The sequence below is a fragment of the Monopterus albus genome, unplaced genomic scaffold (genome assembly GCF_001952655.1).
Source record: "Monopterus albus unplaced genomic scaffold, M_albus_1.0 scaffold108.1, whole genome shotgun sequence".
In the NCBI taxonomy this organism is placed as follows: Eukaryota; Metazoa; Chordata; class Actinopteri; order Synbranchiformes; family Synbranchidae; genus Monopterus; species Monopterus albus.
The window spans coordinates 175,559-193,040 of record NW_018127988.1 but is presented as its reverse complement, the minus strand read 5'-3'; the positions used below and the strand labels follow the sequence as shown (position 1 = coordinate 193,040).

At 40.7% G+C, this 17,482-nt stretch overlaps 1 protein-coding gene across 1 annotated transcript in view; it reads left to right on the top strand.

The window, feature by feature from the left end:
• The first annotated feature begins 751 nt into the window (after positions 1-751).
• Positions 752-17,482, top strand: part of LOC109966257 (sphingosine kinase 2) — a 48,722-nt gene continuing 31,991 nt past the window's right edge. Inside the window, exons 1-2 of the mRNA XM_020610970.1 lie at positions 752-1,348; positions 12,940-13,089. Of these exons, the coding sequence (XP_020466626.1) occupies positions 757-1,348; positions 12,940-13,089 (742 nt within the window). The 5' untranslated portion in view covers positions 752-756. The remainder of the gene's footprint in view (positions 1,349-12,939; positions 13,090-17,482) is intronic.

Here is a 17,482-nt window from a genome sequence, read left to right as displayed (position 1 = left end):
AATACCACTATGGAGAACTGTGAACATTGCCATTTAAATTTTATTATATTTATTTTTCTAATTTAGATGAGGTGATCCTTTAAATTCAAGTTTAAATGAGAAACAATGGTTGCCTCCTGAAGCACAATGAAGTTCCAAAAGACAAGAGTATATAGCCCAGTATTCTTGGATTTTGCATTGTGATTATTAAGTTTGCAACCTATAGACTTGTTTAACCACAGGGGGGCAGTATAGCGTCTCTTTTCGACAGCATGGAGCAACGTGACCTGCAGCCAGTAGAAATGCGTCAAGCCAGAAAAAGACACCTACAACCACCCAGCGAAACTGGGCGCCCTTTAAAATAATTTTGTCGTGAATCCTGAGCTTATCTAACGCGTCCATATGCCCACGACGCCCAGCGACCAGGCAACCTCTCGGGGCCCCTTAATCCTCAAGGGTTACTGATTATCACCCAAAATTTTGTTTGGTAGCCTACAGTATGTGCAACACTAAATGCTTAGTCACATTAGCTTATTTTCTCAGAATTGTTTTGTAATTTTAAAAAGTTTAAAATGTGGACACTCCATAAAGTAAAACATCAAAAAGATGAACATTTTTTATTTGGATTTTTTTGTGAATCACCTATCATGTACACGTTTTAACACAATTCACTGAAAAATGCTGACAACACCAACTCGGTCAGTAAATGCTACAGCCCTGTTTGTTGACCAAAACTAAAAAATGTGGCTCTTAATTTGAAATGAACCCGGAAGTAGCATGCTTGATTTTGTTACCCTAAAACCGGTCTGGGCACCAGACTGTCAGAGACGTGCGCTCCACTTTGCTCGCATCATTCTGTCCGGTGAGATATGTGGCCGTGTGTGGCTGCTCCTTTATCTCAAATCCACCCACGTCCCGGTCTCACTACTCCGGTGTCCACTCAGGATGGATCAGAGGAGAGTTGAACCGAACCAAAACACCAGTACCAACCTGGTCACGCTGTACGGGGAATTTACGGTCACCGGCATCCGAAAAGTTAGGTGTGCTGTGAGCCTGACCGATAAGGACCTCATTGTCCAGAGGCTCACATCGGCACCTGCCGAGCGGAACAGGCTGGTGTTCAGTTTGAAGGACTGCGTTGGCTGCCGGGCTTACCGGGCGAATGACAGCTCGGACCCGGCAGCGTACTTAGCAGTTTACTTCTACCTGCAGAAACGGCGCTGGGTGAGTTCCGGGGTGTCGCGGCAAAGAGTGGAGCGGTGCTTTCGCCTCTCTGCGCTCCAGGACCCGTGCGCTAACCAGGAGGAGGCGGAGAAGTGGGCTCGCGCTGTCCGAGAACGCTCTGCACAGCAACACCATCTTAGAGACGGTGAGTGCTCGTTAGCAACGACGGACAACGTTTGCTGCAACTCCTCTGTTTAAAGTAGATGCGGGACGACGCTAATGCGGGAAAGTTGAGGAAAAAGTTTTTGATGTCAAACGATGTTAGACACCCTATTAAAAACTTTAAAGCTCTATGGAACCAATTTTTAAGTATCTGGAGCCTTCTTTTTTTAAATTACTATTACTGTAAATTCACGTATTTTCAAGAAGTAAATATACCTATATTTTGTATAGAACGGCCGTATTCTTGTCTCTTTACAGCTTTGGATATTTATTTAGGCTACCTTTGATCTACTCCTCATGAATAAAAGAATACAATTACTGGTGTATGGAGAATCCCATTTCAGTAACTCCACTATGTCTGCAAACAAACCATTTTAACATAAAAGACACCTGAGAAACATGAGGCACAGTTAGTCCTGCTCCTATTTAGTGCACAAATGCCCAGAGGTATAGTTACTCCAATGGGAAATGTTCTGTAATTGAAGATTTCTAAAGATAAGTTATCTCATTATAGTTGTCCTCACCAGGCTGTCCTGTCCGAATGAGAAAATTAAAATGCATTTTTCTTTGCTTCATACAAACTTATTCTTTCACACTGCAACCCAGATAGCATTAACTCAATTTTTTTTTAACAAAAACGAGATCCACACCTGTCATTGTCACAAGAACAAAGAGGAGACTCAGTAGCGCAAGATTGTTTTAATTTGAACCATGATTCAGATGCCACAGAGTGTAACCTGAGAAAGTTTTCTACTACAGGAAAGCAAAGCACAAACTATATGGCTTCACCTGGTGTTTGGAGTCATGTAACACATCTCTACCTCTATGCAGTTTACTCACACTAAAACCCATTACTTTGCTTTGAAACAACTGCTGTATCTGGAGCCATCTTTTACAGAGACAATTATGTATCCCTGCTTGTAAGAATTTGGTTTGGTCCAAATATGCAAAGAGGAATGTTGGAAACTAGAGCTGAGATAATTTACCCTTTGCTAACCCCCACCCCCCTGTAGCCACACCTGTCAAACTTTCTGTTCTTAGATGGCTCTTTTGTTGGCTGAAGCTAGTAGATCTTATCAGCTAATGAATATTTTCTGAGGTGACTGAGAACTCCAGCTGACATTAATGTAACCAGCTGACCTGTATCAAACAGTATGTTTCATTTGTACAAGAGAAAAACATATGTGGCAGATAAATTGCTATTTAAAAAACAAAATTAGTTGCAGTCCTACTGAAAACCTGAAACCTATATTCACTTCTGCTAAGGTAGCATATCTCCCCAAGGCAGCACAATTCGTCAGAACAACTGACTGCAGAAACAGTGGAGGGCACAGAATCAAACTGAATTTTGTGCTAAGCAGAAATATGAGCTGCATATATCTGTACTTCTGGTTACCTGCTGAAGTATCAAATGAGCATTTACTTGGTCAGTGGTGCTAATTTCAAACCTTCATCAGGCTGTAGGGGTCGATGGTGCCTCCACAATTTGTCAACATGATTTCAGTCTAAAAGGCAGTCTAGAGTAAGTTGTTCATTAGGCTTCGTGAACCATACTCAATCAGGTCCAGGAGCTCATCATCAAATTAAGTCAGAAAACATATATTTTCTTCACATCGATTCACTTCTTACAAGTGGAGGCCTGCTGAAGATGTAATGTCGATGACGGTGTCTGGTTCTAAGCACTGCCAAAAAAAGAATTACAACAGTCTTGGATTTATGTGCCATTCGGCCTTTATTGCATAGATCCTGATTGTGGCGAAAATAATTGTTGTAACTGAGACCAGCCTTGTTTGCTTTCATGGACACATGCAAGCAGGTGTTGGGTATGTTTGCACATGCTTGGGTTGCTTGTTTGATGCTGTCAAACCCTGTGACAGAGGGATGGATTCAACTTTCTTGTTCATGGCATCAGCACTAGTTTGCATGATAATGATTATTTCTCCAAATATCTCTTGAGGCAAAACGAGCTATCACTTGGGCTCTTTTGCATTACTGGGCTGTTCACGGCCTCCTTTGGCCAGTTACTTCGTATAGTTTTTGACATGTTTTTAGGCTGTTGGTAAGATGTCTGACAGACTGAACCTCAGGTTAATAATACCAGTATAAAGCATGGGGGCCTTTTTACAGCGCTGTAGTAAAAAAAAACCATTTAAATCAAACATATGCTTATTTTGTTTGTCCTAAAATATTTTTTGAGGAATTGCTCATCAGTTATTTCATCTCAGGGAGAGGAAGCACAGAATATACTGCATGTCATTGTTAGCTAGCTGTTAGCTGTGGCGTGCAACATTTAGCAAAAGATGTGCAGTGATATGAGGTTACACTTCAGTCCGTCTTTGCTTGCACTGTATCTTTATGATCAGCTGATGAAGAAGTCATTCAAAGGCCTGTTCAGAAGTTTGTTGTATTGGTTGTTTAATGGTACACTGGTATATGGTGGGCAATGTCACAGAGAAGAATAACATCAACATAGTTGATGTTATTTGTCATTTATTTATTATTTATTTAGCATTTAGTTTTTTTTAACCTGTCTTAAAAGCCTAACCAGGTGGGGGGCTGCAAATGAGCTTTTAGCTTGCCCCCCAATATACTCTGTGTCAGTTGCCTGTGTCACAACTTTTAACTGCATTGAGGAAATCCACCAAGAACAGTGCAGCAAATTCATACAGCAGACCCAGAGCTAGTGACTAGACAATGTGCAAATTGTGTTCACACAGATGTAATCAGTGGGTAAGGTCATTCATATATTTATTATAGTCCAAGATAAACACTTATTAGTCCCACAATGGCAAAATTCATGCCATTATAGCAGCAAAGGGACAGAAACAGGCGCTCAGTGTTAAGATCAAAAATTAACAGACAAGGTATTATCAATATAAATATAAACAATTGTAGCTATAATAATAAAAAGACATACTGCACACTGGTATGCTGTGTATTCACAGTTATTCGGTCTGTGGGTGTGTGAGGACGACTTGGGGGTGGGGGTCGGTCTACTGCTGGTTGTACACTCATGACAGCAGCAGGAAGTAAGGACCTGCAATAATGCTCTATCACACACTTGTGGTGAAGCAGTTTGTCACTAACGGAGCCACCAGTGCTGACAGAGTCACTAACGGAGCCACCAGTGCTGACAGAGTCACTAACGGAGCCACCAGTGCTGACAGAGTCTCATATATGGGGGTGGGAGTCCTTCTCAAGCCACCACTGCACTTCCCTCTCAACCTGTTTGTCTAGTCTCTTCCTGTCTGCAGTTGAGATGCTGCTGCCCCAGCAGAACACTCCATAGAAGATGGCTGATGCCACCAGTGTGTCAAAGAAGGTCCTCAGGAGTGTCCCCTGCACTCCAAAAGACCTTAATATCCTCAGCAGCCTTTCTTGTAAAGTGCCTTAGTGTTGTTTGTCCAGTTTATTGTTGAGGTGAACACCCAGGTACTTATAAGAGTCCACTCTCTCAGTGTCCATTCCCTGGATGTTCACCAGTGTCGTAGGGGGGTGTTTGCACCTGCGCCTTTACCATGACTAAAGGACAGATGAGCTTTATGGGGTAGAGCAGGAGGAGGTAGAACACAGTTCTCATACAATACGTGATTATCTGGGAACAATGGTGATATGGGGTTTAAAAAGTTTCGATCAGAAATAGGAGATGACAAAAATACAAACACAGTGAGTCAGCATTGGTAAGCCTTGTGCGTCCGGGTGCTGACTCAACTTGCTCATAAATTTCAACCCTGCTCTGACTGTTTGAATTGGCAGATGCATTGCCAAGTATATCTTAAATACTATTGATCCAAAGGTGTCAATAAATAGATTGACACCTTTCATCACAGAAAGCAGGATGGTATTATCACACTGGATGTGTTGCCCAAACAACAGTCGTACTTCAACATTTTATGGTAATTGCTGTAAGATTTTCTATAACTGAAATTACTGTAGGGCATTTTTCATAAAGCTTGTACAATACTGACAGACTGAGTTCAGTTTCTGGTTGAAATAGCTTTTGAATCATGACTAGTTCTAATGCTCTATAACTGAATAAGACAGTAAATGTATGGAGAGCACAGAAATAGCAGCGGCAATGTCAGGTAGTGTCCTGGTCTGAAGGCGCTTTTCAGGTTATAGTTGATAATCTTTTATTGCTTTCATGTACTCTCAGATTGGGCAGTCATTGTCATATTAGTTGTCACTGTCTTTAACAAGATAGCAGGCTTAAGCTGAAATTCCACAAATTTATGTAACAAATTTGTGATGCGATTCATATTAAAGCGCACATATCAAAGTGTCCTACTGTATGTATGTGATAAACCACAACTGATGACACCCTTGTGATTAATAACCGGTCTTGACTGGACAAGAATGATGTAACTTCCTGCTTCTCTTACACTGAACTCTTATTTAGCATAGAAGGGTGTTTTCGCCTCTTACTAGTAAAGGAAGAGTAAAACCTGGTTGTAGTAAAAATGTCAGCACAGACACATGCATTCTCACTGTGTATTAGAGGCTTTTGTGCATGTGTAGTCAGACAGCAGTTTTAGCAGCAGGCCTCTCCCTGAGGACTCCTCCTTGGGCATACACCGCAGTACAGCTTGACATCGTGTCGAGGCCTCTGATTCAGCCTCTCGAGCTTTCCCTGGCTCTGGGCGCTCACGGCAGCTCTGTGTCTATAACAACAGTGTCCTGTCCTGTCTCTCTTACCATGAATGCACTCCAAATTAAACCCCTAAGAAGCTCTGCTCAACTCCAGCTTGTAACAAAATCACTCCAGCTCAGACTGGAGGATCTCTACATTATATTTTCAAACTTAAAAAACGTCCAGCACTCATCCAGTTTGCTATTCTCAGAAATGGTCTCTCGAGTCATTCTGTGATGTGCCGGCAACAACAACCACGAAATGAGTGTTCATCCTACATAGCAGCTGGTTCACCTCAGTGAAAGTTCATCTTTGCCTTCTAGAAGAACATGTCATTGTGGGTTTTTTTTTATGGTAGGAAGTCCATTTCCTTTATGCACTGGCACATAGCACATTTTTATGTATTATACATTACAGCTTATAATAAAATGACACCATGCTCTCATTATTTTAGTTCAAACTGTTGCAGGAAGTAAGCATACAGTCCACCACTGAGCCAGCTGGGCTGATTGTTAATTACGAACTGAAGGTCCAGTTCCCATTAAAAGAAAAATCGTGAACATTAAATTAGCAGAAGTGTAAGTGGCAGGCATTTTTTTTTGCCTTCACGCAGCGACCTAACCTCCATCCATTATCTATACCGCTTATCCTAATGGGGGTCAACTGGAGCTGGAGCCTATCCCAGCTGACACTGGGCAAGAGGCGGGGTACACCCTGGACAGGTCGCCAGTGCCACCTGACCTCCCCTCCCTAATCTGACCCTGCAACCTAAAACACCCACATGGGATGCACATTGTTCCACTGAGACAGATGGAGGTTACATGCTCTCCACTCACTCCTCTCTCTGCTTAACCAACCTGTGTCTATGTCGCACAGCACAAAAGTTTACTGCAGGTACAACTACAGGATGATTTTAATAAAAACCTCAATGTTGAAAACTATCTGCCTTTCCTAATATAGATCTACATCAGGCTAACCACCAGCACCTCCTCCTCCTCTCCTCCTTCCACACCCTTTGTGGTTCTGGCTCAGCACAAGTCTGATTGTGGGCTTGAGCAGATTCCACTGTTTGATTTACAGACAGACAGACAGACAGTGTTTTAACCAAGAGTTATCACTTCACTGCACTTAAATGTTACTGCAGTTAGGTGCTGTGTGGGGAAATGGGCTCGCTTTAAAGCTGCAGCTCTGTCTCAGACTATTGAACAGGTCGTTTAATATAGTTTTCAATGCTTTATAATGCAGGGACAGACACATAAGTAAAGTGTATAATCACAGCACTACAACAGATAAAATTAAAGTCTTCAATAGCATGCCGTAGGGATGATGCATTTTTTTTAGGCCAACCAAAAGTTAACATCACCCTGGTTCCCTCGAGAAAAAGCCAACTGGATTTTTTCAAAGGCTTTTTGATTATGACCATTTTACTTCACCATCGCATGCTTGTATTCTTCTGGTTTTGTGCCAGTCACATAATAGAATGTCATCGACATGCCCACTAGCTCAGTGAGAATACTCCGGGCTATATGCTGCTCTATTCTCACATGGGCTCACTCCAGCTCACTCAGACCTAAGGCGGACTCTGTACTAGGGAGCTGGCAGGGTAAAGTCTCGCTTAAAGTCCAGGTTGACTGACTCAACATTTGCGTTCTCACTTATAGCTCCCCGGGTAATGTCTAGAGAATTTCAGGGTTCAAGTGCATGTCTGAAAAGGGCTAATATCACATAAGAGCATGATTTTTTCCTAAAGTGAATTACACTTCCAAACGCAAAGCAACACGTCCTGATGTTTTGTTTCTCCCCTTAGTTCCCTTATGACACTAAATCTGGATGGAATGCTTCTGGTCTGGAAGCCTTGCACTTTTGCTGTTTCTGTCAAGAGTGCTACACCACAGATGGTTAATGCTTTGTCATGCCTCATGCCTCATTACATGTGTAGAGCTAATCTGAAAGAAGTTGAGTGAGACACCAGTATGAATGACTGACTGACTGACTGACTGAGGGCTCAGGACATCGCAGTGAGTTGGTGTGAGTTATCAATCAGTGGTGGTGCTTTAGATAGCCTAAAAGAAATGACCATGTAAAATATTTCTAGTGGATGTGACTTTCAGATCTTTCAACTTTCAATTTTGTACCTTTGTATTGAATTATTCTGGTTGTAATTTGCAGTCATTCCAACTGACTGCAATGTTAGTGTTTTGTTTTCCAGTAATTTAGCTAATTTTTGGTTCAGTTTATATCAGACATAACACTGAAATCCATGCAAAATGTGTTAAACTTTACACCATCAACACAACTAGAAAATAAATCAAAGCGTATCATGAAATTTCTCATTTCACATATAACTCATAGTTATGCATTTCAAGTATGTGATACTGAACGTGATGTGATATTGGCCAGGACATTAGTACTGTATCAGTATTAGTTGGGAAAAAACATTCCTCTGTATAATTTGCTTGTGTTACTGAAGATACGTCTGCTACACACAACATTAGACATATGTATGCATATCGCTAAAATGTAAACCTCTTTATTTGACATTGTGTCACTGCAGTGCCACTGAAAACCACAGGCTCTGGGGGCTCTATATTCTGTATACATTAGTTCTGGAGCCGGTTATTACTGCTGCGCTACCTGAATGATACAAGTGTCCCCAGCTGTCGTGACAACATATGACCTAGTGTCAGAGACAGGGCAGCAGGGGCAAAGAGGAGTGGAGGGAGAAGAGGAGGAGATACTGTTGAAGATTGATTCTCACTTCGTCCTTAATGGTCAAAAATTGGGGGGAGAAGTCAGTTAATGCAGCTTTAAATCTGCCTATATTGTATGCTATTTTATTTTGTAACAACTGCAGTTTGTTAACTAAACACTGTAGGATTATTGCTGGTGGATGTGGCTTCAGATCTTTTTTTTTACATATCTTGTGTTTCTTATCTGTCTATTGTATGTTATTTTATTGTGTAAAATGAGCTTCTCCAAACAAATTGCCCCCAAGGGGATTAATTAAGTTATTTGAATTGAATTTTATAAGGAGGGAACAACAAGCTGGGTAATTTAAAATGTATGGACATTGATCAATAAAAATAGAAATGTAATGCCATTTTAACAGAAATGCAAACAAATGAGAATTTCGCCTGTTTTATGGTCGTGACAATGAAACAAACCAGTTAAATCGGGGGATGTGTAACTGAAGGTTGTAGTTGGCCCTTCATCTCTGTCTGGTTAAAAGATGCGGACATCCTACTGAATGTGCCTATGAGAAAGTTGTCTATTCTCAGACTCTATTTGGAGCCAAGTAGCCATTATAAGACGGAAAATGTGTTTTTTCCGGCTCCCAGATTTTTCCCTTTCATTTAGGCTATTATTTCCTATGGTGAAAACCTCAGCAGTGATTATTCCATTAAGATCTGGGATAGTTCCCATGCTCTTGGTTTGAAGAGAGCAGATGAGAACTCTGCATCTCGACTACAATTGCTTGATCTGTGTTTACAGAGCAGAGCTTTCACTTCAGGTTTGTGTTTTATCATTTTTGTCTTGGTTGCTGTTTGTGAGTATCATTCAGTTGGCTGTTACTTAATCTATGATCCATGACTTCATTCAAGACAGTAATAAATTTTTTTCCACAATTTGTTTTGTCTAGGTAAGTTATCTCTTCATGCTTTATTGTAATTTTTGTTTCAAACTGACAGAGTTGGTAACAAGACAGGACAGACATAAATGTTGAGGACATTATATACTGTAGTATGTATGTTCATTAGCAGCAATCTCTATCATCACTGGACAATTAGCACTACATCCATCCTTATGCAAACAAACCAGTCACAATATCAGTCCTCTTATATAAAAAGATCCACTGCAGGTGTAGCATGGTCAATAATGTGCAGTTAGAGACTGGGGATGGTTTTAAAATAGAGTTGTCTTTGTTGATTTGAGCATTCCAGATGTATGTTGAACTTTTGACATCGTGCAATGATGGTGCTGCAACAGAGCTAAAAATAAAGGAGGAAAGCTGGAGTGTGGGACACACAGAGACGAATGTACAGACACTGCATTCTGGGATGTTTTGAGAAGGGGAGGGGTGGCACACAGGAAGTGGCATGGGGTTGATTTTAGCCAACAAGGTCTGTTGTGTGGGTGCTGGAGCACATAGACAGCAAGGTCAGGGCCCTCAGTGCCAGCTGCCATGCCAGCTGATTCATGAAGGCACTTCTGTTGTTTACCCTCAGAAGTCCAGATGTTCTGAATTTACAGCAACTCCACTGAAATATTCATTCGACAAAGAAAGTGGCTTTGCCTTTATGACCTGTCTGAATGATAGAAGGAATTTATTGTTTTACAGTTTAACAGTACACACTGCTCATAGTCTATCCTACCTGTGCTGTTACTTGAAACTGCAGTAATTTCAAACTATTTTCTTGCACTTTTTAACTTGACATATGGTACAATCTCATTTTTACTTTTAATTTTAGCAGTCCATCAAAAATTGTGGAAAAAAATAACCAAAAAAATCCCCACTCCACTTAACACCCGCTGTTGTTTGCTTGTACTCCAATTAACATTTCAGTCCTCAGACTTTTAATACATAAAATTGAACTTGATTTTTGAATTTTCCTTGATGATAGTCTTTATAAAATGAATATAAATGACAATGAATATTTACAGTGCAGTACCATGAGACAAGCCACACACCTACATTAAATTCTCCTTGGTAAAAAGGGAGTCATATCAGTCCACACCCAGAGTGTAAGAGCTGTTTTTTTTTAAACATTAATGGTGGATCATAGGAACGTCAGCTAGTTCCAAACATTAGGAGCAGTGCCATAGAGTTACACTGGCCTGGTTGCTATCTTCTACAGTAAGAAGTTGAAATCAATAGCAGTAATTATACTTGTGAGATTTTAAGTTAGTGATGTGTCAAAACACATTTTACAGCCTTTTTGACCGTCTCCCTCACTTGGGTCACTTTAATAATAGAATGTGATCTTGTCACACTGTGTAAAATTTTGGGTAAATGACCCATTTACATACATCTTCTTTGTGTCAGAACAAAAAGCCTGAAAGACTAAGGAGTTTGCGTCAGTTTAAACTCCAGTGACAGATGTGAACAGAGGTTAAGATGTTCCAATTCAAGACACACTTAATTGCATTCCAGCAATATCACGATGACTCCACTGGATGTACAGCAACGTTATCTGCTTTCAGACTTGTTCGGATGGATCGCAAAATGAGATCACTCTCAAAGAGGAGCATCACAGTAGGGTTTTTGCTTGCTGGGCTAGTTTGTTTAGTTTGTGCGTTGACAAGGTGCAACAGAAAACAGTCTTAGTGGAACATGCTGTTTCCACAACACAGCTCTGTGTACCTACCTGTAAAGGTCACGTAGGTACACAAGTTGCACTGCGATCTTGTCACACTTCTCTCTCCTTTTGATTTGACTTTTTCCCCACCTGAGCTGCTAGAAAAACATTTTTAAAGGAGAGAGGGAAAAGGAGGGAACGTTCTCTCCAAACTGTCAGGGAGGTAGGGAGTTGTATTGAACTGAACTTTAACAGCAATCCAACATTCAATACATCTTCATTCTCAGAACTACTTGTTCCTCCAATAACAGGAGAACAGTTTGATCATCATACCCTGACTTCCATCATATCTACATTTTTCTATTTAGTTTTCTCCATCTCATCTCAAATATCTATTAATAATCTATTATTTTGCCAAAGCACACACTCATGCATGCAGTATTTAATTAATCCTCCTCAGACACTCTGGGACAGGTTTCAGGCTTTTCCTTTTACTCAGCCCCATGGTGTGCCTCTGGGAGGCCGTAATCTTCAGAGTGGCTTAAAAAGATTTGGGAACTGTGTTTGCATGATCTGCGTAACCCAGTGTAATCCTCTAAAATATGTTTGATCCACAAGAGATTTTGAACACTTACATACATCATTTGTATAGTAAAAAGATTACCAGAGGCTGCTATTGTACTACTTGGCTCATCAAAATCAGAATCAGCTTTATTGGCCAGGTGTGTCGGACACACGAGGACTTTGACTCTGGTACAACGGCTTTCAATATGCATGTACATATCCCCATGCAAGGGGCAAGTAAACAGTAAACCAGCATAAGGCTCATCCGTCTTTAGTTGTAAGCAGTAATTTTGTATGTTAGATGGTGTTTAACCTATCAGTGATTTGTTTGTGTGCATCCACAAATCTCCTGTTAGTTCAATGGACACCATTGATTTAGTAAAATGTGTATGGTACTGCAGACATTACCTAAGATGAAAATGCGAGTGGGTTATTGCTGCAGACGCACTATAAGGAACAATAACAGATGATTAAATACGTTTACAAAAACACTGAATGCATTTAACACATAAAAATACAAATATAAACAACCTTATTTCATTTAGACATGGCCTGGTCATCATTGGCTGTAGTCTTTCTTATTCTCTGCATTGTCAACCCAAGCTCAGGGGAAAAACATCTGCTGCCAGAAACAGAGGTAATGGGTTAGGTAGAAGTGACCTTATTATCAATCTGCATGTAAATCTGGGTTTCAGGTTAGTCATTACACTGACATTGTCCTGATCTACCTGGTTTTCTCTGTGTGACCTAAAAACATGTTACCATGCTACCCTGATGTGCAGTAGTCATGCGTTATGCTGTATTGCCGTTTCTGCTCCTTGACATCCTTTTCTTAGATGTGTTCTGTTATGCAGAAATGTATTTTAACCTCGTATTGAGGCTTTAAATAATTTTTTTTTCATAAGTATAATCTGTCAGAATCAGCTTGTTTCATGACCCTATTTCAGCCAAATAGCAATTTCTGGAGCGTTCATCTTGAAATTGTTCTCTGTTCAGAATAAGACTAGTTTCAGCTTAAGATTTGAAAGAATAATTGCATGTACATGACTTTGGCCTTTCACTTTCATTTTTTCTTCTCTGTAGGGATGCTGATGAGTGAGTTGTCTCGTCCATTTCGGATGATGCTGATGGTGAATCCACAGAGTGGGAAAGAAAAGGCGCTCGCCCTGTACAACCACCACATCCAGCGGATGCTAAATGAGGCCAACATCTCACACACACTGGTTATTACTGGTGAGTCATACACACCACACACAGATATAGAGTCTTAGAATGTAGACATTATTGCACAGAATTTTTGAGTTCCACCACAAGGTGGAAAGAAACTGGGCAAGATGTCATTTTCCTGTTATCAGGCATGTCCAGTTCTGTTCATTGAGTAGCTAGCTTGCCTAACAAAATGAATAGATATTTGCACATGCACACACTTAAACACTTAAGTCAAGCAACGCTGGAATACACACATTATGGATATAATAACAAGACAACATGCACAGAACTAAACACATTTTTCACTGTTTTAATCATCAAGGCCGTCAGCTCTCGTACACCAGCTCCCCACTTGTAACAGTGGCTGATCACATAAGCAGCCTCACACAAAAACACAGCCTGAACTAAAAGCCATAAAGCTCTAACTTTACACCGCGTTGTTCTTGTAACATTCAGTGAACTATGTCATGGACCAGCTGCCGGTCCCCAGAAGTGACACCAGTCCCCGTGAAGCTAGAGTGCTACCAGTTTTCTGTCCCAACAAGTATAGAAAAACAAGGACGCAAAGACAGGTTCAGTAAAGGCCACAGTGCAACACTAACACTTTATGTCCCTTCTCATCTCTGTCCCAGTACTCCTCCTCTTAAGTCCTCCTCATGGTTTCCTGCTGTCACCATCAAGCTGATCAACTGCAGCTGACCCATATGCACGCAGAGCTATTACGTAATAAATGTGTGTACGCAGTCAGCCTTACATGTTCATGATAAGCACACACATTCACACAAAATCCCCCTTTGCTATGATTTGTTTCGATGTAATCACTGCACTCCATCAGGACTCAACAGCAGATCTAGTACAGGGGTCTCAGCCTTTTCATACCTGTATCCGTTATCTGGTGGAGTTTTCCTTTGTGTTTAAATTTTGCTCATAAATCAGTGCAGTGTCAGGTTTTTGACAGAAAATGCCTCTTTCATTGCAGTGGAAAGTTCACAGACAGAGAAAACATGGTACTGCTGTGTGAATATGGTCAAACTCAAAGTCGGGAGAATACAGGCCCCATCAGCCTATTGTTCACAGGCTGATGGGGCTTGTTGGGTCATGCCTGTTGCTTGCATGAAAGCTTGACATGATTTATTTTGATATAATCTTGTGTGTTCTGGGTAGTTGACTTTACAAAATGCATCATTTTATAAATGGATTCCTGTTTTGTATGTAAAATCTTAATATGCAAACTAAAATGGTAAAATAAATGTAATGTAGTAAAAGGTGCAGTATTTCCCTCCAAACTGTGGTAGAGTAGAAGCATAAAGTATAAAATGCTAATATACAAGTACAACGACCCAAAAACTGTATTTAAGTTCAGTTCAGCCCATTTGAGTAAATGTACTTAGTTACATTCTACCACTCAATGAACCTTATGAGTTACTTGGGCAAGCAACACGAAGTTTATGCAACAATTACAGTATCAATTTTAAATAAGAAAACTGTTTTGTCATCGGTTTGGGTATCTTGGAGAAACTTCCCTAAATCCAATGAAGAACAGGACAGAGCTGCTAATGTTGTCCTCTGTTAGCATCTGACAGTGGTGTTACTGTGGTCCACAAAGTAGCTTTTCCTAGTGTAATCTGTAACAGCACATAAATTACCTTAACAGCTAACAATATGCTAACTCTTAGTTGTGGAAGCAACACTGTGTTACTGCTGTTCATAGCTAGACATGCCAACGTTAGCAGATTGGTACTGTTTAATCAGTGCTTTGCACCCATGCTTTTGTATTTTCGGTTTTAGAAAAGCGATAAAGTCTTCGGATGCCGAGTATCTTCATATGGGACACCGTGTCTGTTCTTGTGTATCATTAGCATCTGTTTCTTGATATGCAAATGCTACCAGAAGTGGACAGACTCTTTATTGGATTCTGGGCTGTGTGACAGCTGTGGGCACTGCTGGAGGGAGGATAGATGAAGGATGACTGCACTGCTCAGGGGGTCTGATGCAGGAAGAGTGCACGTGTGTGTGCGTGTGTGTGTGTTTGCCCTTTTTGTGTTTGTCAATGAGTTTCTGTATGTGTCTATGTGGCAGTAACACTGATTCCTCCAAGGCGGTTGCTGCTCAGGCATCCTAAGATGTCTATCAGGCGGTATTAATTATACAACAATGTACTCGTCTTCCTGTTGTGCTTGGACTCATCTGCTTGTTTCAAATTACAGATATTTACCAGAGGAGACAGATATCCCTTCAAACAGCCTCTCCATGGTGCTCCTTTTTTCTGTCTTGCTTTCTCTTCAGTCTTTTCTCGAAACAGTCAACATACAAAAACGTGTTGGGGTGCCTTTCTGTGTTATAGCACATGTGAAGATGTTAAGACAGTTATTGTGACTAGCACAGAGGGCAAGGAGAGGACAGGGATCTTCAAAAGCGCCTAGATCTTTCTAAACAAAGAAAACAAGCCATTTTTAAAGTGTTCTGTTAAAGAAGGATCCAGGAAATCTCACTGGAGCAGTGCAATAAAGCTGCACAAGACAATTGACAGCTGCTGTAGACCACTTTGCACAGCGGTAACTCAAAAGTGCAGAAAATGATAACTTTGAGACTTTTGTTCTTATAACTCCATAAATCCTGTAAAATAACAGAGCACAAACCTGGCTGATCTGTGATGCTTGAAGGAGCACTGACAGTTTTATGTGAAGATCACTTTTTTTGTCTTGATCATTACAAACTGGGGATGTTGGAGGGTGTGGGCCTTTACCAGGCAGAAAAGGTCCTAGGAAATATGTTGTCTGGTTGCGTCTGGTTGCATCATGAAAATTCTAGGATCCAGCGTTTTTGGTGTTTGGCTCATGCTAGTGCCCTGAAGTCCTTCCCACATCGTGACCCAAAAGCAATCATTCCAGGATTTGGTTGTTTAATGTGGTTGTTACCACTTCGTATAATAGTGTAAATAAAGCTGTGTTGGACCATATCTTGTCACTCAGTTTATGTACTTTTTCCACTGACAGACCACAAAAAGATTGCCCATGTTTAAACTCTTTTTAGCTGATTCTTCCATAGTTCAGGCTTAACTGAGAGCAGCATCAGAACAGGAAGTGTCTATCAGTGCCTGCCAACATTGGCACAACCCATTAGAGCCTCCCTGGATATGTGATGAGGCGTGTTTCTATTTCTGCTGCATGTCTCTTTTCTACTTCAGTCGTATGTGCTAATACAGTGGGCTAAAACTGGACCTTAGTGTGCTGTGTCATGAATTTTATAATGCAAGATTTAAGAAGGGACTTAGTGTAGAGATATTAGGAGTACATTTTTGTGTTGTGGAGCAGTGAACGAGGCTGTGGACATGATGAATTTGACTTCGGTGCAGTGTGCACAAGCTGGATAAGGACGCACAAGATAATGTGTTCTGCAATAACTCAACCATTTAACCTATGCAATCATGCCAACTGCAGCAGTCTGTCTATTTAATGACATCAGATGTTCACATTGAAGTCAAATATTTCAGCTTGGAGAAGGACTCAACTAAGGTTAGAGATAGTGGCACTAGGAATGTCACTGGAAAAATTAGGCCAAACATAAAAAAAAAGTTTTTAAAATATCAGTGTAATGCTACAAATTGAGTACATTCTCTCTGCAGATGCTCACTGCTACAAATTGAGTACATTCTCTCTGCAGATGCTCACTGGTGTGTGTGTCAGTGTCTAAAAGAAACTGCAAGGTGTTGAGTGTGTTTATATGTGTGACTATGCCTTCACGCACCTCCCGGCAGCTGAACGAGTTGTCCTAGTGTTTATAGTGCTCCCTGTTGTGTCATCACACAGTTGTGTGCTGTTGACCCTGTCCTATGTCATGTTGGTGGAGCAGTACTGTAGGTATTACACTGCACTGCTTGAGGAGTGCTGCTATCAGGAAGTGTGACAATAGGGTGGAGGTCAGTCAGACCAAGTAAAAATTTATTTATATAGCACATTAAACACAGCCAACACCGACAAAAGTGTTTCACATTAAGTCAAAGTAAAACCATGATAAGAAAAAAGAGGGTAATGTATACCAGTATCAAAAGGTAAAAGTTTAAAATTGATCCCAAAACGTATCAGAAGCCAACAGAGAGGGTGCAAAACAGGGGTAATATGCTCATATTTACATGCATTAGTAATGAGGCCAGCGGCAACATTTTGGACTAACTGAAAGGGAGAAAGTAATGACTGGTTTACACCAACATACAGACCGTTGCATTATTCCAATCTAGAGCTGATAAAAGCATGAACTCTCAAGATAATGTGTGTTTTAAAAAAAGGCTTCATCTCGACTAAAAGACAAAGCTGAAAAAGCTTGCTTTTACAATAGAGTTAATTTGTTTGTTGAATGTCAGGTCTCTGTCAAATGTCACACCCAGGTTGTTTTTTTTTTTTTTTTTTTTTTTTTTTTA